Source organism: Galeopterus variegatus, unplaced genomic scaffold, assembly GCF_000696425.1.
Source record: "Galeopterus variegatus unplaced genomic scaffold, G_variegatus-3.0.2 Scaffold2301, whole genome shotgun sequence".
In the NCBI taxonomy this organism is placed as follows: domain Eukaryota; kingdom Metazoa; phylum Chordata; class Mammalia; order Dermoptera; family Cynocephalidae; genus Galeopterus; species Galeopterus variegatus.
In genome coordinates, this window is record NW_007728412.1 from 106,934 (window position 1) to 132,150 (window position 25,217).

Sequence of the window (25,217 nt, forward strand, 5' to 3'; positions counted from 1 at the left end):
AAAGCAAAAAACAAACACACAGAAAAACAAATTCCTTCAAACAAATAAACAACTTGATGATTGTTCAAGTCTGTGACTCTCAGTCCAGAAGAGCTGAGTTTGTTTTGGAAAATAGTACTGCTGGAACATTACTCCTCTACTAAGCCTTATGTTACATGCCCCCAGATCTGGCCTTAATCCAATCTTCTAGCAAAATTCAGTTTTTACAATCAGCTTTCCTTCTTCCCTGCAAATTTTCCTCCCAGCCTGACAACTCTACAGTTCAGCTGCAGCGATAAGATTATCTGTATACTGTTAAGGCAAGTAGTCGCTGAGAGGTGGAGCTACCACAGGATCAATTGCCGGATAATTAGGGTTGATCATCCCAGTGTATGTAAATTGTGCACACTTCAATTGTCCATTTAAGAAAATTCTAAATGAACTGGAAGAAATAATTAAAGATGAAATTTTAATGATACATTTGTTGTAAATGTGAACAATGTTCCCTTAATTTATCTTGTGTATTTTGAAACAGTTTCCCATTATAGATTTATATTGTATCAGATTTATTTAAAGGAAGCACATACAGTTGATCCTCATTATTCGTGGATTCTGGATTTGTGAATTTGCCTACTTGCTAAAATTTAGCCCCCAGAGGAACCCCCGAATGTCTGCTTGCAGCACTTTCCCGATCGCTCATGGGCACGCACAGTGCAGTGAAAAATTTGAGTTGCTCAAGATGTGCATTGCTAGCCGAGATGTAGAATAAGGCCTTCTTTTTTCAGCTGTCATACTGTAAACATGTCCTTTTTGAGGGCTATTTTGTGCCACATTTTTTGCTTTTTTGTACTTTTTGTTTGGTAATTTTGCTTTTTAAAATGTTCCCCAAACATAGTGCTGAAGTGCTGTCTCACGTTCCTAAATGCAAGAAGGCCATGGTGTGCCTTACAGAGAAAATCCATGCCTTAGATAAGCTTCACTGTGAGTTTGATATTAGTGAATTAACAATGTACATTAAATGAGCTGCCTTTAAGCAGAAACAGACGAGATAAGGTTATGTGTTGATCAACTGATGAAAATGTTGTGATCAGAGGCTCACAGGAACCTAACCCTGTACTTCCTGTGGGAGCAGTGGTCCAGTATTTGCTAATTTAGTGTTGGCAGTGACTCTATAGAACATGACTACTGGAATAACAAGAAGTGATTGTATCTCTTTAGGAGCGCAGTGTAAAGGAGAATATTCAGAGTGGTATGTGAAGAATGTCACTGCCAGATGCTGCCTCTTCCTGACACTGCATTGTTCAGACTCTCCTGCTGCTCCTTTCCTTTCCCGGAAGGATTCTTTCACAATCCTGTCCTTTCTTCCAGGTCCTCCTCTTAGTAAAGTCTTTCCTTTCACCACTAACAGTGTTTTTATCTTCTGCTGTTCCTGGAGAAGTTGGCTGTTTATGCTGCTGTGGCACCAGACCCTCTCTTGCTTTGTTTTGTTTCATCCTGTTTCATGTGTATCTTTCCTGGGACCCTGTTGAGCTGCTTGAGGGAAAAGCAGTGTTGCTTAAATGTATTGCTTCTGTTTTCTATTTTCTCTTTCTTCCTCTCTTCTGATTGCTGTCCTTCTGTCCACAAACATGCTCTCATTTTCCTAATACTAAAAATTTTTCTCTCTTCCATTGCCCTTCTATCTTTGCTCTCTTTATTTTCACTGCCATATTTCTCAAAGAATAGTCTGTGCTTTGGCCCTGTCTCCTCATTTTCTCCTTTTCTTCAACTACATAATATGACTTTATGCATAATAAAGTCATTTGCTAAAATGTGGAAATAGGTACTTTTAAAATGAATAGATCCTAGTTTAATTAAATTTACCTTGGTGTTAGAATATCTTGATTTGAATCTCAGTTCTGCTGCTTCTTAGTTACATTACTTGGTAAGGGCATTTGAGCTCTAGTTGTCTTCTTATTCAAAGGAATATCATTATCTACAAAGCTGTTATGATTACTGAATTAAATAATGTGTATATATTTGTTTAATGTATTGGTTAAATTTGGGGTATTGGTTTTGCAATATGTATATAAGCAAATCTATAATGCACCTAAACGCGTAATTTTGCCTTAATCAGTTCAAGCCTTTCTCTCAAATGCGAAATTTGAAATTCGTGGATTCTAAGGTCTTTGTCAATTCTGAGTCTGAGTTTATGCCCTTTTCATTTCTTTAAAGGAAAAATTGAGGCTTCAGAAATTGTTCAGTCTCTCCAGACACTGGGTCTAACTATTTCTGAACAACAAGCAGAGCTGATTCTTCAAAGGTGAGCTCTTCCTCCTACTGACAGTTGCTTCTGATTCTGATTTTCATTTTAATATCCTGCATTAGAGATCTGTGTTTGAAAGTGTGGCTTTAAAACAGCAATTTGTACCTCACCATTCCTTGTTACATACATCCAAAACCCTTCTTTGCTTTTTCTTCCTTTTCATTTTGTAAGCGCTCATACATCTAAAGCGTAGCAATGGGAAACCTCAGACTAGACTCTTTCTTGCAAGGCCTCTAGGGGGCAGTGGAAGGGCAGTAAGGTGTTAAATCTATACATAAGGAGCTGGAGAGTTTTGGTGTTTCTTTTTTCCCCCTGTTTTGTTTCTAATGTGATCGTAGAACTCATTGTTTCAAGATGAGGACGCTAGCAGACTCATCACATTATTTAACCTACATATGACTGGATAAGAGAGAAATCCCAAAGCTCTTCTGGCTAACAGAGAAATACTGATTTAAACTCTCAGAACACAGAGATGCCAATTTGAACATTATTGTCCAGGGCAATCAATTCAACTATTTGGTAAGTTGAATTTTTGCAGACTTAATGCTTTATTTCACCGGATAGAGCAATAATCTCCACAGTCCAGGTGCTCTCAATACTTTTTTGCTACAAACATATGGCAGGGATCAATTTTTTATGATAACGGAAAATACGAAAAGATGATTATGTTATATTAATATTCTCGTAAATGTTTTCAGTCTTCACATTATCTAAAACCTTTCTTCTAAATGGATTTACTGTTGAATTGATCTTCTTTTATATCTGTACCAGAAACAGAATGTTTTTCTCCTGTCTGTTCAGCATTTCTTTTATAAGCAGCTGCTCAATGGGAAATCTTGAAGTCCTAAGGCTGAGCACAGAGTTACTTTTGTTAGCACTGGATGAGAAGGGCATTCCCGAGGACATGAAAAACTAAAATGTGAAAAGTAGCCAAACAGAATTTTGACAGTGAGATATGGAGCATATAATACTTTACTTCTAAAGTCACCAATGCCGGGAAATGAGGATTTTACCTGACTCTTAGGCCAGTAATCACATTCCTGTATTCCCTTTGATAGCTTTAGGAATGATGCAGACTCCAAGCCCAAGCTCTGGAATAGACCAAGATGTAATGGACAGCTCAAGCTGCCATAACAAAATACCACAGGCCGGGTGCCTTAAGCAGCAGAAATGTATTTTCTCACAGTTCTGGAGGCTAGAAGTTTGAGATCAGAGTGGCAGCATGGTCAGGTTCCAGTAAAGGCTATTTCTGGCTTGCAGGTGGCCACCTTCTTGCTGTGTCCTCACATGGCAGAGAGAGATGCAGTGACAGAGAGAGACAGATCTCTTTCTCTTGCTGCTGCTTCTTATAAGGCCATAGTCCTATTGTATTAGGGCCCCACCTTATGATCTCATTTAACTTTAATTACCTCTTATAGGCTCTATTTCTAAATATAGCCACATTGGGGGTTAGGGAGTCAACATATGAATTTGGGGGGACACAATTCAGTCCATAACCAAGAGTAATACAGAGGGGTGGATATTTAAGAGTAGCTATACAATTATGTGTGTGTGTATGTATACTTTTTTTAATGACAGCTTTACTGAGAAGTAATTCACATATCATAAAATTCACTCTTTTAGAGTGTACAATTCAGTGATTTTTAATATATTCACAGAGTTGTGCAACCATCACCACTATCTAGTTTTAGAACATTTTTATCACCCCTAAAAGTAACCCCATCCCTGTTAGCAGTCATTTCTCACTCCTCCTTCTGCAAGCCCCTGGCAACCACTAGAGACCTATTTTCTGTCTCTATGAATTTGCCTATTCTGGACATTTCAAATAAATGGAATCATACAATATATGATCTTTTGTGTCTGGCTTCTTTCATTTAGCATGATTTTTTTAATGCAAAATATTTTAACATTACTTGTACATATTTGAGGGGTGGAGTGTTTTGTTTCAGTACATAGCATGACGCTGTCAAGGTTCATCCATGGTGCAGCATGTATTAGTACTTTATTCCTTTTTTAGGCCAATTAATATCCCATTTTGTGTATATAGCATATTTATTTATTCATCAATAGATGGACATTTGGGTTGTTTCCACTTTTTGGTTATTATTCATATAAGGCTGCTGTGATCATTTATGTATACATCTATGATCATTTGTGTACACATCTTTGCAGTTCTCTTGGGTATATAGCTTGGAGTGCAATTACTGGGATATGTGGTAACTCTATGTTCAACATTTTGAAGAACTGCCAAGCTGTTTCCAAAGTGGCTTCACCATTTTACAAGCCCAGCAGCAATGTGTGAGGTTTTCACTTTCTCCATATCCACACCAAAACTTGTCACTGTCTTTTGATTTTAATCATCTGTTGGTTCTCTTGCTCTAGAGGGCCCTGACTAATACATAGTGGGTATGGAGTGGTCTCTCACTGTGGTTTTGATTTTTATTTCCCCGATGACTAATTTCCCTGATGGTTGTATGTTCTTTTGTACAGTTGGGCCATTTATTACCATTGCTAGTGTTTATACCTTTTCAGAAAAAAAATACTAGAAACATTTTTAAAAGGCTGAATGTCATCAGAGTTTTCAGTAGTGGACATCCTGGACCTTCCCTTGCATGCTCAGTCATGAGTGTAACTCGTGTAACTCAAATGTCAGCTTTTTTCCTACCATTTCTTTGTCTCTTAGTGTCCCAAGTCCAAATTCATGAGAGGAGCTGATTGGTACTCAGTACCAAAATTGTGAAAGGTCCTGATGGAAACAGCTGTGGCTAGGTCATCAGACTATAAGAGAGGAGTCACTTGGTTGAAATATACCCTCTTTTTACACTTTTCAGTAGAAGCTGTGGGTTGGAAGTAGTGAAATAAACAGTCACTCCCAAACACGTGGACCACATATATTGTATTTATTTTCTGCTCCCAAGTAAAAATCCATTTTTATTTTAGGCTTTCATCTCCATTTCATTTTCCCTCTTCTTTCTTATTTTTCTTATCTCTGTTTCTCTCCCCACATTTATTGAGGACCTTTGCATCTGCCGAGCAGTCCTAGGAAACTTTTATATTCCAGCAGATGACTCATCTTTTCCCTTAGCTTTAGTGCTGCTTGCCTCAACACCTAAGACTTTCAATTCCATTCTGCTTCAGGATTGGGTTATAACCTGACCCTTCCTCTTCCAGAGCTTACATGGTCTTGCTCCCTCAGCACTTGCTTTTTGATGTCAAGACCACTTGCCCCCTCATTTCCACCAATCCGTCAGTCTCTTCTTCATCGATACCTTCCATTGGTTCCACTTGCTTTTCCCCAATCCTGAAGCATCCTGCCAATATCCTTCTTGCCCCAACATTTGGGCCATTAAACACTTCTAAAGAAAAATTGAGCTGTGCAGATTAGTACCCTTAAAACAAACAATCTTTATTCTCAGCTGGACCTTAGAACTGAAGCTCCGTTTATCTGTATTCCTGGTCACTTTTCTCTTCCATTCCCCACAGTGACTATTCCAAATATTCACCATGTTATTGTTTCCTCCTCCTCTCTTTGGACTGACCATTATCTGTTTCCTCCAAGAAGAAGTCAAGCTGGTCAGGTGTGAAATGTGTTGACTGTACTCTAGCCAAGTTTCTTTCAGTTCTTTCAATTAACTAAAGAGTTTTCCAACTTGAGACTTTTTACATGCAATTCCCACTGCCTAAGGGACTAGACCCCTTCCCCATCCTTTATTAGCCTTTAGTTCTCATCTCAGAGCTGTGTCACCTTTCTAAATTAGCCCTTCTCCCCCCTTCACGCCAGTTATTCTTTATCTGTGCAACTTGTTTCTCTGCTTCATGGCTCTTATGGTTGTAACCATGGCATATTTGTAGAGCTTAGTGGTTAGAAGTACAGTTTCTGGAGTTAGAATGCCTGGGTTGAAATACTTAATTCCACCCTAATACTAGCCCTGTGACTTAATCTAGGACAAGGTACTTAGCCTCTCTCTGTCTATAAAATGGAGACAATAGTAAGTACCTAGATTTGTTTGAAGGATTAAATGAGTTAATATGTGAAGTGCTTAGAACAATGCCTAGCAAATGCTCAGTGAATATTAGCTACTACTTGCTATCATTTAATGCCTGTTTTTCTTGCTACACTGTAAGTTTTGAGGGCACCATGGGTATCTTCCTAATTATTCTGTGCCTAGAACTTTGTAATACTGGCCCCTTGGAAAATATTGAGGAATGCGTTGAGGAATGAGTAGAAGTTATCCTAGTGAACGGGTGGGTGGAAGGGCATTCTAGATAGGAGAAAGGGCATGTGCAGCCAGGGAAGCATGTATGGGCAGTGGGTCCAGCAGTGTTTCTCGGGATGCTCTCTAGACCATAGTGGTCCATCTCTCAGCTAGTGGTTTATGGGCAGTTTGAGTGATACAAAAGAAACAGCCATGAATCTAATCATAATGACCAATTTGTGGGATTTAAGAAAAAGAACAACTACAGTATAGAGAATAATAATACGTAAGTCAGGAGGGGATAGTTTGTTTTAAACTGTTCTAAGATTCTTATTCAGAAGGGTGGGGTCAAACATTACCTTTAGACTTTCTTATATGTACAAGGCAAAATTTTGAGGTAAACCACTAACAGCATTGGAATTGAATACATAGCTTCCAAACCAGGGAGGGAAGAAATGAAAAAAGAAAATAAGTAAACAAAGCATAAAATCAGACAATCCCACAAAGAGGAAAAAGGAGGAAAACATTCATAGAAAGAATGAGACAGATAGAAAGCAAAAGGTAAGATGGGAGAAATAAGTTCACCTACAACGAAACCCCACCAAAATATGCTCTGAGGTATTTTCCCCATCTCTGTTCTCCAATGGAGCAGCTAAATAAAGCTTTTATCTTCTTTCACTAAGGTTTGGGGTGGGTGGAGAGTAAGTGAGAGGGTAATTGCCTTCTAGTGGGTACATAATGAATTTCAATATTTTCATACTAGTACTTTTGTGATGGACTATACAACATTAATTGAAAAATATTATTAACCTCATAGTGATAGAAGCCATATTAAATTTTCATTTCCCTACTTACATTATGATGGACTTTTAATGTATATCAAAGTAAAAATTAACATAAATTTTATTCAAAGACAGAAATTGTCAGATGAAAGAAAGAGCAAAAAAGGTTTTACCAAAAGAAAGCTTGCGTAGCTATATTAACATCAGACAAATAGATTATAAGGTAAAAAAGCATTAATGAAAATAGGGTCACCACATTTTAAAATTCACCACAAAGATATAAAATTTTTAATCTGGTTAGTAGAATTCTGGGGATAAATTGACAAATCTGTAATAGTAGTGAGAGATTTTAACATAATTCTGTCTGTGTTTGATAGGTCAAGCAGAGAAAAAAATTAGTGAAGACAAAAAGATTTAAATAAATAACAAGCTTGATTTAATGGGCATATAAATGGAAACTTGCAAAAAAAATTTTACAAAGTATATAATTTTTCTTAAGTGCATATGGAACATGTATAAAAATTAATTTCACAGTAGGCCATAAAGCCAGGCTCCGCACATTTTGAATAATTGGTGTCACAAAGACTACCTTCTCTGACCACAATTCACTAAGTTAGATGTTAATAACAGAAATAAGTTACAAAATGCCAATATTTTAAAAATGATATGCACTTCTCAATAACTTATGGGTCAAAGAGGAAATCATAAGTGAAAATTAAAGTATACTTTGACCTGAAAAACTTGAAAACATTAAAACATGTGGGATATTTCTAAGGTGGTAGTTAGGGGGGGATTTCATAGCCTTATAGCTTTTATTAGAAAATAATTAAGACTGAAAATTAATGTGCTAAGTTAGGGGAGAGAAACCTGAATAATCTCAAAGAAGGTAGAAGAAAAAAGATAATGAAGACAGTAGTGCAACTACATAGCAAAGATACAGTAATAGGATTGTATGAGTTTGCTTCTGTTACTTATAACAAAATACATGGAACTGGCTGATTTACAAAGAAAAACGAAATTTATTGCTTACAGTTTCTGAGGCTTGGAAGTCCAAAGTCCATCTGGTGGTGGCAACAGCGACCCAGAGGTCTCACGTTGCAAGATGGTGGAAGCAGAGAGCAGAGAGAGAGAAAGACAGACTCTCCTCTTCTTTTAAAGCCCTCAGAACCACTCCCCTGACCACCATGTTTAATCCATTCACTATGGCAGGGTCCTACAATCTAATCAGCTCTTCCAGGCTCCACCTTGCAATTGCCATAATAGAATTTCCCACTCTCTTAACAGTCACAGTGGGGACTAAGTTTCTATTACAAAAAACTTGGAGGACACAAGTCAAGCTTCAATGAGTTTTGGGGGGACATAACTCAATCCACTATAAGGATCAATAAAACCAAAAGTTGGTTGTTGGAAAAGATAAACCTTTGGAGAGATTGGTGAAGAAAAAAGAGAAATGAGATGTAAATATGTTCTGTTTGATTGTAAACAGACCTATCAGAAAATTTTAAAAGATAATAAAATATTATGAATTATTTTATACCAATACATTTGAAAATAAAAATGTGAAATAGATGAATTTCTACAAAAATATAACTTACCAAAACTGTATGAAGAATATCCAGTAGCACCTAAATCATTAAAGAAGTCACATCAGTAATTAAAAATGTTCCCATAAAGAAAACTTTAGCCCCAGATAGTTCTTTCAAACGATCAAAGAACAGATCTATGAACATTTTCGGAGTGTAGAAGTACGCACACTATCAAGTCCTTTCTGTTTATAAGCATAATACCAAAAGCAGACAAGTAGTGAAAGAGGGAAATTACAGGCCAATATCAGTTATGACATAAATATGAAAATTTTGAAGACGATATTAGCAAACTGCATCAGTCATATGTGCAAAACAATATACCACAATCAATACATTTATAAAAGCAACTTATAAAATTTTATTAGAAGACATAATTAAAGGAGATGGTACAGAAAAGGTGTGCCTTCTCTCTAAATTGGTAATAGAGATTCAATGCCATTGAAAAAAACCTGTGTGGTTTTTTTGAGGAAGTTTTCAGGCTGTCTCAAATTTATATCAAAGAACAAAGGGCCAAGAATACCCAAAACATTCTTAAAGAACCATATGGAGCCAGGAGCCTGCCCAATCAGTTATCAAGAGTTGTTATGAAGCTGTGATTAAGACAGTGGTATTGCTACAGAAACAGACAAGCTGACCTGTGGAACATAATAGAGAGCCCAGAAACAGACCCATCCATATTTTGGATTTGTCACATGAGAGAAGTGCTTTGCACATCACTGGGATAAGGAGAGACAGTGTGATAAATGGTGCTGGTGCACGCGGTTATCCTTGCCAACAAACACGAAATTGGACACCTCCCTCGCACCATACACAAACATCAGCCTTAGCATGAAAGTTAAGCTCTAACACTTTCAGGAGGTAAAAGGAATGTCTTTATCTCAATGTAGGGAAGAATTAACAAAGAAACACAAAAAACAGTAGCCCAAAATGAAAAGATTGATAAATTCAGCTACATTAAAATTAAGAGCATCTATACTTGGATACCGTAAAGAAAGTAAAAAGACAAAGAGAAGTATTTGCCAACGTTTAACTTGATGATTTAGAATCAGCTATATAAAGATCTATAAATAAGAAAAAGACATAGAACCCATTAGAAAAATGGGCAAAAGTCATGAACAGGCATTTCACACAGGGGAGAGGTGGAGAGCAAATGCATGTGGTAAGAGAGGCTCAACCTCATTAGTAATTTGAAGAGAAGTACATTAAACCCACAGTGAGACTCTCTTACCTAAGAAGTTTCTCGATATTAAGAGTTCTTTTGTTTTAAGCTACAGATTCTGGATTCATTTATTCACTCAATAAATGTTTGCCCTTTTCCAGGTACTGGTCTAGACACTTTGGGTATATCAGTGAACAAAAATCAATAAAAATCCTTGCCTTGTAGAGGATGCTTGTGTGTGGGAAGTTTGGGGGTGGGGTCAGACAATAAACAATGCATTAAAATAGAAAATAGTGATAAAAATATAGTTATAAATATTTCAATCTAAAATTATGTTATGAACATAAGTAGTGACTAGGACTGTCATGCAGACATGGAATATTAATACCTGTGTGCTGTGACAAGTGAAAGTTCAGTGCAATTTTACATATGCAGGTCAAAATGAAAAGTGGTACTAGAAAACACATAATAATATATATCTGAAAGTTGCATTTTATTTGACTGTCATCTTCAAGCATTATTTTCACAAAAATTACACAAGAGGTCTTCAAAAAGTTCATGGAAGGATTCGTATTTTCTTATATTAGATTTTTCCACAAAACTTTTTGAAGTACCATTGTAGAATAAAATTTGGAGGAGACACCAAAACTTTTATTTTCAGAGACGGTCATTAATTCAACAAATAAATGAGCACCTTCTTTGCACCAGCCACTTTAAGAGCTGGGTAGACAGTGGTGAACACAGCAGTCAAAATCCTGGCACAATTCATAGTTGCTAATAGGAAAAAACAGATGTAAGTGGCGTTATTGCCAAGAAGCTCGTAAAACGAGAAAAACAATGATGAATATTGACGATTACAGTATGTAAATTTTAAGGTTGAAAATGAGGTACCAGGATTTCTTAAGACTCAAAAGGCCCAGTCACCAAGAGTTTGATTTTTTACAATCACTGCTAATTTTCTTAACTTGGAGAAAGTTCAAGAAGGAAATTGACAGCATATTTTGAGTATAATTTAAAATGACAACAAAATGTTACAACAGAACATGAATATCTTCCTGAATCAATGCAGGAAAAAAATAGATCATGAATCTATTCATTACCACCTCCCAACATTTTATTTTCCAATTTTTGTGTTTTATAGCTCATTGACTTAGAGTTTGACAGAGTGCTGAAAATAGTCTTTAGTGAGCTCTCTCTGTAATTTTTGTCTCGATAATTAAAACTATCTGACAGGAGTGTAAAATGCTTGCTGCCATTTCTAGCAACCTATAATTGTCAGTGGGATTTTTTAATTTAATAAGAATATTAAGTTGGAAAAGAAACTGTCATTCTTTAAAATAGCCAATAATGTTTGTTTTATTCATCAATTTTGGTTTGTTCTTTAATCATTTTTTTAAATTTTCAGCATTGATGCTGATGGGACAATGACAGTGGACTGGAATGAATGGAGGGACTACTTCTTATTTAATCCTGTTACAGACATTGAGGAAATTATCCGTTTCTGGAAACATTCTACTGTAAGTGTGCTTTTTATTTATCTGGAGCTGTAAGCCATAGGTATAGTTATCACCCGAGAACAGAATGCCCAAGTCCCGGTAGTTTCTTAACTTGCAGAGTTCTGTTTATACTGTTATGCATAGATTTATAGACTATCTTAAAAAACCCTAAGACAGCATAAACACAGCCATTCTCAAAACTTGGGAGAAGTACCATCTTGATAAATAAACTGCCCTGCTTTAATTGGTATTTACATATTCTGCTATAGGGAAGTGTAAAAGTCATAGGCTTTTACTTTTTATAGAAACATTCTATATTGCCTAAATAATCTCAATACTTCATGATTGCCAAGGATCTATTTTCGTGGCCATTGATGTTAGGGCCAAAGGTCCCTTCTGAAACTTTGGCTTGTTTCGTCAGACTGCCTAGATATATCTCTGACATAAGACATTTATAATAATCAGTAAAGGTTCCAAAATCTTTTTGGCTCATCTGCTCAGCATTTTACACCAGTTTATATTTCACAAAACTTTCAAATTTTGATTGTTTCATTAATATTGTCTTAGAATATATTGGTGTAAATGAAGTTCTATTTTTGTGCCATATGCTCCTGAAACCATTGAGAACTCTCTGAAGGATTTTTTTTTTCTTCCCCTGATGGGCTTGTCTTCTATACTTATTCATAAATTTTGGTAAATTTAATATGCACTAAATGAAGCCTAGAGTTCACATCACCACTAGGAACAATGCCTAAGCTTGCATGCAGCATTATAAAATTATTGATGATTAATGCCTTTTCAACTACGAATATAAGATAATACTATATTTGTAGTTCAGTTGCCTAGATAAATTTATACTTAAAGTTTTATTTACATGCTTCTTATTATCTTTGGAGATAGTTGATAACAGTTGAGGTTACAATCATGTCCTTTTTACTGATAGTAAAATGAAAGAAGAGAGGGTTACTGCCACAGCATAGCTCCTTACCCTCGCACTCTTGCCTATAAAATCTTTTATGCCAAAATCGTTTAGATAATAAAGTTGTAAACCTATTATAGAACTTTGGGCCGGCCCGGTGGCGCACTCGGTAGAGTGCGGTGCTTGGGAGCGCGGCGGCGCTCTCGCTGAGGGTTCGGATCCCATATAGAGACCGGTCTGCTCACTGGTTGAGAGCGGTGCGGGCGCGACACCAAGGGTTGCGATCCTGTTACCGGTCATGACAAAAAGGAAAAAAAAAAAAAAAACTATTATAGAACTTTGTTTCCTTCAAAGTATGTTTGTAATCTATAGTAATGTTTAGAATAGATTGGAGGGGTCATCATTTCAAACAATACCTCCCTGTTAGCTAAATTATATATAGAACTTATTGCATGTTTTAAATAACAAGTCAGAATTATAAAAATATTTACAGATAGTCAATATAGGAAATGAGTTTAGGGGTATTTACATACATAGCTTTAATTTAATTTTTTATTTACGTGTTTAAAGCATATATCATGGTATAAAGTATAATGTGGATACAATTTTGAGATAAAGGGAATACCTTTGAATAATTGACTATTAAAAGGTGTTATCACCAATTGGATGTGGTTTTCTAGCATTATGAAAAGTAGCTGTAGCTAAAAAGGATTCACTATACCTGATAAATGCAGCCATTTTATTCTACTTAGACCAAGAGGAGAAAAGTTACTCCAAATCTATTTAAAAAGTTAGTTGTAATATTTTTCTTTTTTTTTTTTTTTTGTTCTTTTTTGTGACCGGCTGCACCACACTCAGCCAGTGAGTGCACCAGCCATCCCTATATAGGATCCTAACCCATGGTGGTAGCGCTGCTGTGCTCCCAGCGCTGCACTCGCCCGAGTGTGCCACGGGGTGGGCCTGTAATTGTTGTTTTTGTAAATTACTGTTAATGTTCATTTCTTGTGAATAGATACTGCACTTTGCTTAGTGTGAATAGACTATTTGCAATCATCTGTATGCTCAAATTGGTTCAGTATAAATTCTGTGTGTGTGTGTGTGTGTGTGTGTGTGTGTGTGTGTGTGTGTGTATGTGTGACCGGTAAGGGGATCGTAACCCTTGGCTTGGTGTCGCCCGCACCGCACTCAGCCAGTGAGCGCACCGGCTGTCCCTATATAGGATCCGAACCTGCGGCCTCGGAGCTACCAGCACCACTGTGCTCCCAGCGCCGCACTCTCCCGAGTGAGCCACGGGGTCAGCCCCGGTTCAGTATAAATTCTGAAGAGAACAGTTGACCGTAATTGTAAAATAACACATAATTCTTCTCTAAAACAAAACAAAACAAAAAAACCCCTTCTGAGATTACCTATTTTATCTGAAAGATCATGGGGACCATTTTTGCGTTTTAACAGGGAATTGACATAGGGGATAGTTTAACCATTCCGGATGAATTCACAGAAGATGAAAAAAAGTCCGGGCAGTGGTGGAGGCAGCTTTTGGCAGGAGGTATCGCTGGTGCGGTGTCTAGAACAAGCACGGCCCCTTTAGATCGCCTGAAGATCATGATGCAGGTGAGCTTTTTGATCTTACGCCTGAGTTTGTGCTAAATATTATAAAAGAATGAGAAATGTGGTGCTTCTTTGAAAACGTTTTAAAATTTCTCAGTCTTTCATACCTCCAAAAAATGTTTTATTGCTATTAACCCTAAATTTAGTCCATGTAAGTATTGCAGTGTTCAACCAAACCTTGAATTGTTGGTACTTGTATGTAATGAGCTTTTAATCTTTGGTGTTCTACAACTATTAAAATGTTTAATTAAAAAAACTCTGGTCATTATTGTAGGGTTCTCCTTAATTATTTGTATTTTCCTTCTGTTTTATGTACTTTATCAAAAGTGGGGTATTTCTGAAATCTAGAAGCTTGGAACAAGAATGTAATTTTAAAAATTATTCTAAAGGTACGGTTAGCAGAAAAAGACCTAGATTTATAGACTGACTCGGCCATTTACTAGCAGTGTAGCCTTGGGCTGGCCAGAGTAGAAAGAAGGAAAGGAAAATAATTAATACTTATTTGGTGCTCATTATGGTAACCCATTTAATCCTCACAGTAGCCCAGTGAAGTAGGTATTTGTCCTCACTTTATCCACGGGGGACCTAAGGCTCGGAGAATTAAGTAACTTTTCCTTTACAACAAATTAGACAAGGAATGGAGTATCTTTGCCTCCAAAGCTCCTGGTTCTCACTCTGAGGTTTCATTTTCCTTCATTCTGGAATGGGAATAAGTGTATCTGAAAGGGTGGTTGTAAGAATTAAGTGATATAAGGTAAGTGAAAATGCCTGATATACTGAATAACCTACTGGAACACAGTAGTTGCTTAAAAAGTATTTTTAAAAGTTGCATTTCTTATACATATGGCCAATACTTTTTATATTTGTCCTTAGATTTCTGTATGGAAAGATTTCTGACAATATTTTAAGCTAGCATCCTTTCAGAATGTGCCTCATACCAAAAATTTATTTAGGGACAAAGATAGTGCTTTAAAGAAAAAGGAGAGGGAACTGGTATGTGTGTTTTTCTTTAGGAACAATAGTAAACTGACTTTGAGAGAGCTCGAATAAGCATTCATCTTCTTCTGTGTCATATTTTATCGTGAAGCTTATTTATTCAAAATAAAATAGATTTCTCTACATTTTAGTTCCTGCAAATTAGGGGAGTTCATAAAGTCACTTTCAGGTCAGGTTTGATACTTCATGAGATGGACCCACAGAACTATCGAAAGCTGTTATACTCATGGTTATGGTTTATTATGGGGAAAAGATACAGATTAAAATCAGTCAAGTCTAGAAGTGAGCTGAGTCGGGGGAAATATCACATGCAGAGCTTCTGTTGTCCTCTCCCTGTGGAGTCTTGTTACTTTCCTGGCACTGAAGTGTAACAATATGAACAGAGTGTTGCAAACCAACCAGGCAACCTGAGCCTTTGGTGTCCAGACTCTTATTTGGGCTCAGTTACATACTGGCCACAGAGCTGACCCTCAGTCTTCAACCCCTTCCATCTTGCTTTGTTTTGTTAGTGGTAGTCACTCATTTTGTGTAAGTTGAAAGAATCAGAAGAATAGCTGATTTCTTTATTTTTGTTTATTAGATTGACTTAGTTTATATATATATATGCAATCATAAAGTCTAGTGTATTTAAATGGCTACCACATCTGTAGTATAAGCCAAGTAATTCAGTACTCACTGACTGGGTTAGACAGTTGGCACATGTCATAATTTATTGTCTAGAGAGTCCTCGAGATGTGCTGTAGGAGGTACAATTTTTAGTTTTGGTTTTAGGCTGTGTTCATTCCAGTGTCTATGGCTCTGATATGCACAATGCCCAAATTATTTTAAGACCCGTTTATAGTTGATGTATGTACGACTTCTTGTGGGGAGGAAGTAATATTACTTCTGGTATACTCCTTTATTATTTCTCTTAAACTGAACTTGTTTATGTTTCAAAGGGTGTTCCAAAGCCTAACACATAATTTCATTCACCTTATCTTATGACTGTTGTTCATAGTAATTTTAATTTTGATCATGTCCTCTCTGTCTGATTTCCCACAGTGAGGATATCAGTTAGTTTTAGATTCAGAAACAGGACTCTAAAATGGCTGTAATACTCCCTCCTATCATAATATATTTTCTCAACCTTCTATATTTTATTTTCAAATACATCTTCTTACGGTTATAAACAGTATTGAAATAGATTGTATGGTTACTTTAGAAAGAGTAACAATAATATGTCACCTGTATTTTATATCACTTTTCTTTTATTTTTAGGTTCATGGTTCAAAATCAGACAAAATGAACATATTTGGTGGCTTTCGGCAGATGGTGAAAGAAGGAGGCATCCGTTCCCTTTGGAGAGGAAATGGTACAAATGTCATTAAAATTGCTCCTGAGACAGCTGTTAAGTTTTGGGCATATGAACAGGTAATTGTTATCAACTGTGGAATTTACTAACAAAGAAGAGTTAGTAAACTGATTCAATAAAGATTAGCATATAGTGCTTCTGGGATTCTTGTTTTAATACATGATAATTTTTCACATATTCTTCATGAGGACTTTCTCTTACAGGTGATGAGATTAGATAAACTCAGATTCTTCATGACTAAATTCTGGGATTCTCAATTTCATAGTATTGTTTATAAGAAAAGACTTTTGTGTTCTTTTCTAAGTAGGTTTTTAAGGAAGGGTAGAATTTTAGTTTATTCATTTTGAATTCTGAATAGAGGCAGCACACTAATATAGATTTTATGAAAGTATCCCAATCAAACGGTCTGGAAGGAAAACTTTAAAGTTGAAGTCCTTTGTGTAATTTGACATTGTTATAAAATTGAGTTGAATTTGAGTGAAAGCTCCATGAAAGCAGGGGCTTGGCTTCTTCTGTATGTACTCCAGTACCTAGGCAGAGCCCAGCCTGTGATAAGTACTAAATGTTTGTTGAATGAGTAAATTAAGGAATGAACAAATGTATTTACCTCTGAATCAACTTCTCTGTAGACTTTTGTTGACTTAGATTGTTTAGCATATTGTTTCAGTCTAAGCTGATGTTAACAGAAAATACAGTAGTAAGTTTAAGAGTTTGGTTTCCCTTTATAGTGTTTAGCAGAACTACCTAGTTAAGCAATCACAAAAATTTTTTTTCCATTATTTATTCCATCATTGTTTATCATGGACTATAAGGGCCTTGAAATTTAACTTCGCTCCATATTTTTGTATTATTTCAAATAGATTTTACAGTATTCTGGAGAGTGTTTTGTTCTTGAGCAACAGAATACTCTTGAGAAGATTACAAAATTTAGTGGTGTTTTTTTTCTAGCTTAAGAAATAGAGAAGCAAAGAAAAAATTGAAGAAAATCTAGCCTCCAGGACTTCTATTAAAACCCATCTTTGAGAAGGAAAGTTTCCTTATGTGAATGTTTGAAGATTTAAATCATGACTTTTAAGGGCTAGTGTTTTTGATAGAAATGTCAAAGGCTAAAATAAATAAATAATTAAAAATATTGCCATTGTTTCAATATAGGAAGTTTGGTATTTTTCAAGGTCCATAGTTATTGCAGGCAAATGTGTGCATTATACTTCATGCTGCTTGTCAAATTCTTACCTTGGAAACTGCCAACAGGTGTCTTCTGCTTTCATCCAGCTAGGCTCCTTTCTACGCCCTCTTTCCAGTATTCTAATTTCTGTGTGCTAACTTTTTCTTAGACATCAAGAGAACGCTCTCTACACAGTGTGGTGTAGCATTCTTATGGTCTCGGGGGCCTCTGATGCCTCTTTGTTTACTCCCCTCCTGCTGAAGGTCCATTCATCCCTAAGGGTCTCTTAAGAGTCTTCCTTTGAGAAGCGGTTCCTAAGCATCCCAACCAAAACCAGTGCCTCCCCTCCCCAGCCTCCTTAGAGTGCTGAATTGCAGAATAGCCAATTTTCCATTGGATAATGGATAACCCGTTGTTTTCCCAGTGGGTTCTAAACTACTTAAGAATAAATATTATGCAATATATATTCTCAAATTTCCCAGAGTACTTAGCTAGCTCACCTCTAGGTTCAGGTAGGTTCTGTTCATTGAATAACAAGTAGTTTAGAAAATGAAGAAAAGGATGTTTTCAGCCAGGTATGTAGCTCTCTCAAACATGTCATCAATTTGGGATAGCATTGTGGTCTGTTCGGGTTGTCATTACCATAGCAGTGTCACTGTATCACTGACAGAGTGGCAGTGTGGTGTAGTGTTCTCTTGGTTTTAGCTGCCAACTGCATACTAAGTGCCCTCCATTCTATCTTTCTCTTGGTCTCTATACCTACGCATCCACCTGCGCACTGCATATCTCTACAACTCTGCTTGCGTATCCCAGGAGTACCTCAGGCTCAGCACATCCACCTCAGACTCAGCACGTGCATGGTGCAACAGTCATCCTTCCACCCCCCGCCCCCTGTTCTACTTTCTGTATGTTAATACAGTGCTGAATGTCCTTCAGGAGTTTACTCAGGAGTCATTTCCTCCAGGAGACCTTCTGCATCATTGCTGTTTCCCTCTGTAACAGCACTTCCACACTGAATTCTGATGATCTCAGTACTAATCTCACTCCCTTGTGCAGCTGTGAGCTTTCTTGGGCAATAGCTATTTGTTTTCGGCTTTGTATTCCTAGTACCTCGCCAGGGCCAGTAAATCCTTACTGAATGAATTAAAGGACAGAATTGCCAAAACTGAAATTTGAGCCCGAGCCTGCCTGAGTCTCAACCCCATTAAAATGAAGAGAAAGATGGGTATTGCAAGCAGAAGGAGCAGCATGTGGACAGAAATGTAGGCACAAGAAAGCATCATTGGCTGAGGAAACTGAAGGTGGTTCACTGTGCCTCAAGTGTAGTGGAGTACAGTTTTAGGAAGGTAATGACGATAGAAGGCTGGACAGACATGCAGGAGCTAAACATAATAGGAGTCTAGATTTTATCCTGAATATGGTGGGGGGTGTTGAAGCATCATATGTAGGTAAGTGAAATGAGTACATTTACATTTAAGGAAGATCAATATGGAAAATGAGTGAAGAAAGTACTGGAGGAGAGTGAGGCTGGACGGAAGGCAGGGAGACGATTTAAGGAAATATTTCACTAAGGCAGGTAAGAAAAGATGAGCACCAGTGTAAGGTGATGGCCATAGGGATTGGAGAAGAAGGGAATTAACTGAAAATACTTTGGAAATAGAACCAAACAAAACCCTCTGACCGACTGGATGTGGAGGTGAGAGAGAGGAATCAAGGGTGATGTTCTTGTTCCTAACTTGAGCAACTGTGTACATGGAAAACACAATGTCACATTCCACGTTGAACATGCAGAGTTTGAGATTCCACTGGGATGTGTACAGGGAACTGTCCAGTAGGCAAGCGGATATACCATTGAGAAATTAAGAGATCTTTGATAGAGAGGTTGTTGCTGAGTTGAAGCCATGGGAATGGGCAGGATCATTCAAGAAAAGCTTATAGAATGAGAATAATTCTGGGAATAATCCAGAGGGAGAAGTAGAAGGAGAAACTTGCAAAGGAGAATGAGAAGGAGTAGCCAGAGGCACAGGAGGAAATCCGGAGGGAGTGAAGGCCTAGAAGTCAGCAGAAAAAGACGGTTTCATGAAGGGTCAAGTGCTACCAGATGGTGAATACAATAAGAAAAGTATCCTTTAAGATTTGTCAATCCAGAGATAGTAAGCTGAGTATAAATGTTTCAGTGAAGTAATGAGATAAGAAACCATACTGAAATGATCTAAAGTGAATGGGAAGTGAAGGAAATTGGACAGTGAAGATACCTTTTTTAGGGAGTTTGTCCAGTAAACTGAATGTACTAGCATATAAACCTTGTTTTCTGCTAGATATTGCTAATGTAGTGTATGCATCTTTGAGACATCATCATTTGGTTTCTAGTGAGGGCTCTCTTCCTGGCTTGCAGACAGCTGCCTTCTCACTGAGTACTCATGTGTCCTTTTCTTGGTGCATGTGCAAGGGGAGAGAGAGAGAAAGAGGGTAAGCTCTTTGGTGTCTCTTCTTATCAAGGCACTAATCCTATCATGAGGTCTCCACCCTCATGACCTCCAAAGGCCCCATGTCTCTTAACACCATCACATTAGGGGTTAGAGCTTCAACGTATGAATTTTGTGGGGACATAATTCATTACATAGCAGGTGTTAATGTGCATTTAAAAACTTATTCATACAGTACAAGAAGTTGCTTACTGAGGAAGGACAAAAAGTAGGAACCACTGAGAGATTTATTTCTGGTTCCATGGCTGGAGCAACTGCACAGACTTTTATTTATCCCATGGAGGTAAGAACCGTTGTGAGGTCTGACTGCTCGATGGTGTTTGTGTTGGATAGTCTATTGCTGTGTAATAAGTTATCCCCAAATTAACAGTTTAAAATAACAAGCATGAATTATCTCACAGTTTCGGTGGGTCAGGAATCTGGGAGCAGCTTAGTTGGTTAGGTGCCTCTGACTCATGGTTTTTCATAGCCTAGAGTCAAGATGTCAGCCAGGGCTGCAGTCATCTCAAGGCACAACTGGGGCTGGATCTGCTTCCAAGCTCACTTATGTGGCTGTGGCCAAGACTCACTGGCGATTGGCTGGAAACATCAGTTCCTTATCACTGGGCCTTTTTTTTTTCTTTGCAGCTGGTTGGTAAGGGGATCTGAACCCTTGACCTTGGTGTTACCAGCATATGTATCATGTGGGCCTTTCTATAGGTTGCCCAAGTATCCTTAAAACATGGTAGCTGGCTTCTCTGTACTGTCAAGTGATCTGATAGAGAGAGAGAGAGAACACCCGAAATGGAAGCTGCCGTCTTTTGGCACTCATCTGTATTCTGCTGGCCACACAGACTAACCCTGGTACAGTGTGGGAGGGCACTACACAAGGATGTGCATTTCAGGAGACAAGCGTCATTGGGAGCCGTCTCAGAGGCTGGCTGCCAGTGTTGATGAGAACAAAAACTCTTATTTCTTTCTAAAGAGTTTCTGTACCGTAAATTTAATAATGGAGCCCCTCAGTATTTGATTGTATGATGGTAAAACTAATTAGATATCCTTCCATTAGAGCCCAAGTTGGTAAACTACAGACCTGTGGACTGTTTGGTATAGTCCCAAGCTAAGAGTGGTTTTTTCATTTTTAAAAGACGAGTAAAAACAAAACAAAAGAAAAACAAAGAATATGTAACAGAGACCTGGTATTTAAGGCCTGCAAAGACTAAAATATCTACTCTCTTGCCTTTCCAGAAAAAGTTTGCCAACTCCTGCTCTAGAGTAAAAATAATATTGTAGATGTGGATATCTACAGATGTGGGTATCTTTATTGATATAACAAAACGTTTTTAAGTAACTGATAAGACCTAAACAAGATACACCCTTAGCTTTCACTGCTTTATGGTATGTATGCTAATATAGCTTTCTTTGCAAACGTCTTGATATGATTGTTTATATTGCTCCACACACCCCTCAAGAAAGTATCCTAACTCGGTATCTATTCTTCCTCTTATAGCCTCCATATCAATTACTAGCATCAGCTTCCCAGCTTCCTACTGCTCCAATCCTGTGTTCCAAGCTAGAAACACCAGAGTTATCCCTTACACCACCATTTTCTTCACCTTTATACCTACTTGGTCACCAGTCAATTTTGTTAACACATCAATAGATTATCTTGTCTCCATTTCCTCTGTCACTACCCTCATTTAGATGCTCTTTGCAATAAACAGGTCTCCACGGCTCTGGTCTTAGCCCTTCAGTAGAGAGAATACGTGACAGAGAATATATCAACAAATTGGGTCGTCATTTGAATAACAATATGTGCTAGATATTTGTTCTTTGTAAAATTACTTTTTGGAATGATGTGATGACAGAGTTAATGAAAAATAATATTTTGTTATGTTTTTTCATATCCAGGTTATGAAAACCAGGCTAGCTGTGGGCAAAACTGGACAATACTCTGGAATATATGATTGTGCAAAAAAGATATTGAAGCATGAAGGCTTGGGAGCTTTTTATAAAGGTTATATTCCCAATTTATTAGGCATCATACCTTATGCAGGCATAGATCTTGCTGTGTATGAGGTGAGTTTATAGCAATAATTTAAAGATGAAAATATAATTAAATAGCTCTTATTGTTAGAATATAACTTTATATAAAGAAGTAGAAAAATACCAGAAAATGGTTTGTGACCAAAAGTAGATTCAAGGGTGTGTTTTTGGATCTTTTTTTCACAAGTACCTTGAATATGAATATGCACGGGGTCACTTTTATACTAGATTTCCTTGTGAATTATCTTTGTTAATGGAGAGAGTAAACTCAAATGTAGAAATACTTGTGTAGCTTAGAAGATGGTACTAGGAATTGTTTTGGAACTAGATAAAATAAACAAAACTGTCACATTTTCTTTGATTTCTTAAAATCTGACATTGATAAAGCCAAGTAACTAATGTGGGTAGCACAGGTTCATCCTTTGTACTGAAGAGACAACTCGGAATACAAATCTTGCCATCTAAATCTTTTGATAATTTATGAATCTGAGGAATAGTTAGTTATTGGGTACGTATTATGTGCAAGCCAGTAGGTTAGACCCTGCGTCTAAGGATTCAAGGGAGAACTCAGTGTCTTCCTTTAAGAGACTGAAGGTTTGAGGGGGAGATGGACAAGCAGACACCTAAAGCACAGTGTGGTTTGTTGTGCCGGGATAGATGTAGCCAGGACACATAATAGAGGTGACCAGACCTGTGGCAGAGGGGAGGGGTGGAATGTGCAGTGAAAGCTTTTTTAGAGGGCTTTACTTTTTTAATAAAATAGCTTTATTGAGATATATTCCATATAGTGCATTTCATCCATTTAAAGTGTACAAAGATGGCTTTTGGTATATTACATTATTTTATTTTTTAAAATTATGGTAAAATATAAAATTTGCCATTTTAACCATTTTTACTTGTACAATTCAGTGGCATTAACTACGTTCACAATATTGTGCAACCATCTACATTATTTTCAAAACTTTTTCATTACCCCAAAGAGAAACTCTTTAACCATTAATCAACAACTTCTTACCCTCCCTTCCCTAAGTAGAATCATATAATATTTGTCCTTTTGTGATCTGATTTACTTCACTTAGCATAATGTGTTCAAGATTCATGTGTGTTGTAGCATGCATGTATCAGAACTTCATTCCTTTAAATGGCTGAATAATATTCCATTGTGTGTATGTATCAAATTTTATTTATCCATTTATCTGTTGATGAAGGCTTGGGTTGTTTTTTGACTATTGCGAATAATGCTGCAATGAACATTGCCATATTAGTACTCATGGGAGCTTATGCTTTTCAGCTTCTTTGGGTATATACCTAGGAATAGAATTGCTAGGTCATATGGTAATTCTGTGTTTAGTCGTTTCCAGGGTGGCTGCGCCATTTTACAATCCCACCAGCAATGTACGAAGGTTCCAGTTTTTTCACTTTACTAACACTTGTTATTTTCCTTCTTAAAATTTTTTTTAAAAATTATTATAGCCATCCTGGTAGGTGTGAAGTGTTATCTCATTGTGATTTAGGACTTTAATTCTTGTATTAAGTTTTTAAAAAAAATTTGGTAAAAAACACAACATAAAACTTACCATTTTAACCATTTTAAAATATATAATACAGTAGTGTTAACTATATGTGGATTGCTAGAACTTTAACAAGATCTCTAGAACTTTTTCTTCTTGCAAAACAGAAACTCTATACTCATTAAACAACTACTTCCTATTTCTCCCTCACCCGCAGACCCCGTAACTTCCTCTCTTTTTCTGTGTTTGATTACTTTAGGTACCTCATATAAGTGGAATCATGCAATATATGTCATTTTGTGACTGGCTTATTTCACTTAACATAAGGTCCTCAAGGTTGAGACATGTTGCAGCACACGACAGGATTTTCCTTTTTTTCTTAGTCTGAATAATATACAATTGTATGTATATACCACATTTTGTTTATCTATTCATCTGTCAATAGACATTTGGGTTGTTTCTACATCTTGGCTATTGTGAATAATGCTGCAATGAACATGAAAGTGCAAATATCTCTTTGAGATCCAGTTTTCAATTCCTTTTGATCTATACCCAGAAGTGGGATTGCCGCATCAGATGGTAGTTGAAAATCTATGTATAACTTTTGACTCCCCCAAAACTTACCTACTTAACTACTAATAGCCTTCTGTTAGGTAGGCTACTTAACTATTTGGCTAGGTATGTCACACATTCATGACATATATTTATCAAAAGAAAATTTTTCAATATATTTATTAAAAAAAAATCCGTGTATAAGTGTACCTTCACAGTGTAAACCGGTGTTCAAGGGTCAACTGTATTCTGCAGCTGTTAGCTTTGTTGTTATCATTGGCGTTACATAAAACGTGTTCATGTTATAACTTTCTATTTTAAACTGATTACAGCTTAACTTCAGTTGTATTAAAAACTCCAGTCCTTCGTGTCCGTCCCCCCTTCTCCACTTTTTGTTATTGATGACACAAATTACCTCTGTTTATGCTGCATATCCATTAACATAGATTGTAGTTACTTTTTATGCTTTTGCTTTTTAAATTCTATACCAGATTTCAAAGTTATTTATGCAACTGCATTACAATACTACAGGATTTTATAATTTTCTATATATTTACCTTTGCCATGGAGTTTTATATTTTCATGTAGTTTTGGTTGCGGTTTACTGTTCTGTTTCAATGTGAATGGCTCTATTATGCATTTCTTTTAGGGCAGGTCTAGTGGTGATGATAAACTCTTTCAGCTTTTGTTTATCTGGAAAGGTCTAATTTCTCCTTCATTTTTGAAACACAATTTTTCCAATACACTATTCTTGGCGGGCAAGCTGTTTTTAAAATTGTATTTATTTTTTTATTGAAACATAATTGATTATACATCTCTGTGGGGTACAGCATTGAATATCAATACCTGTGTGCAATATGTGATGTTCAAATTGGATAATTAGTATATTTAGCCTTACACATTGTAATAATTTTTTGTGGCCCTTTACCTATTTCTCACTAACACCCTCCCTCCCTGTCCCCCTTTCCCACCTCTGTTGGCCTCAGTTCTATTCTTTCATTTTGAAAGTTCAATAAATTATTGTGATTGTTGTATCTTTCTTTCTTTCTTTAGTTGTTTATTTTTTTAGCTCCCACTTATGAATGAGGACATGCGGTATTT

At 36.8% G+C, this 25,217-nt stretch overlaps 1 protein-coding gene across 1 annotated transcript in view; it reads left to right on the forward strand.

Moving 5' to 3' along the window:
* The window catches only part of SLC25A24 (solute carrier family 25 (mitochondrial carrier; phosphate carrier), member 24), a 52,404-nt gene that overhangs the window by 21,208 nt on the left and 5,979 nt on the right, over nt 1-25,217 (forward strand). Inside the window, exons 3-8 of the mRNA XM_008581222.1 lie at nt 2,194-2,281; nt 11,413-11,524; nt 13,875-14,033; nt 16,284-16,436; nt 20,204-20,311; nt 21,919-22,086. Coding sequence (XP_008579444.1) covers nt 2,194-2,281; nt 11,413-11,524; nt 13,875-14,033; nt 16,284-16,436; nt 20,204-20,311; nt 21,919-22,086 — 788 coding nt within the window. The remainder of the gene's footprint in view (nt 1-2,193; nt 2,282-11,412; nt 11,525-13,874; nt 14,034-16,283; nt 16,437-20,203; nt 20,312-21,918; nt 22,087-25,217) is intronic.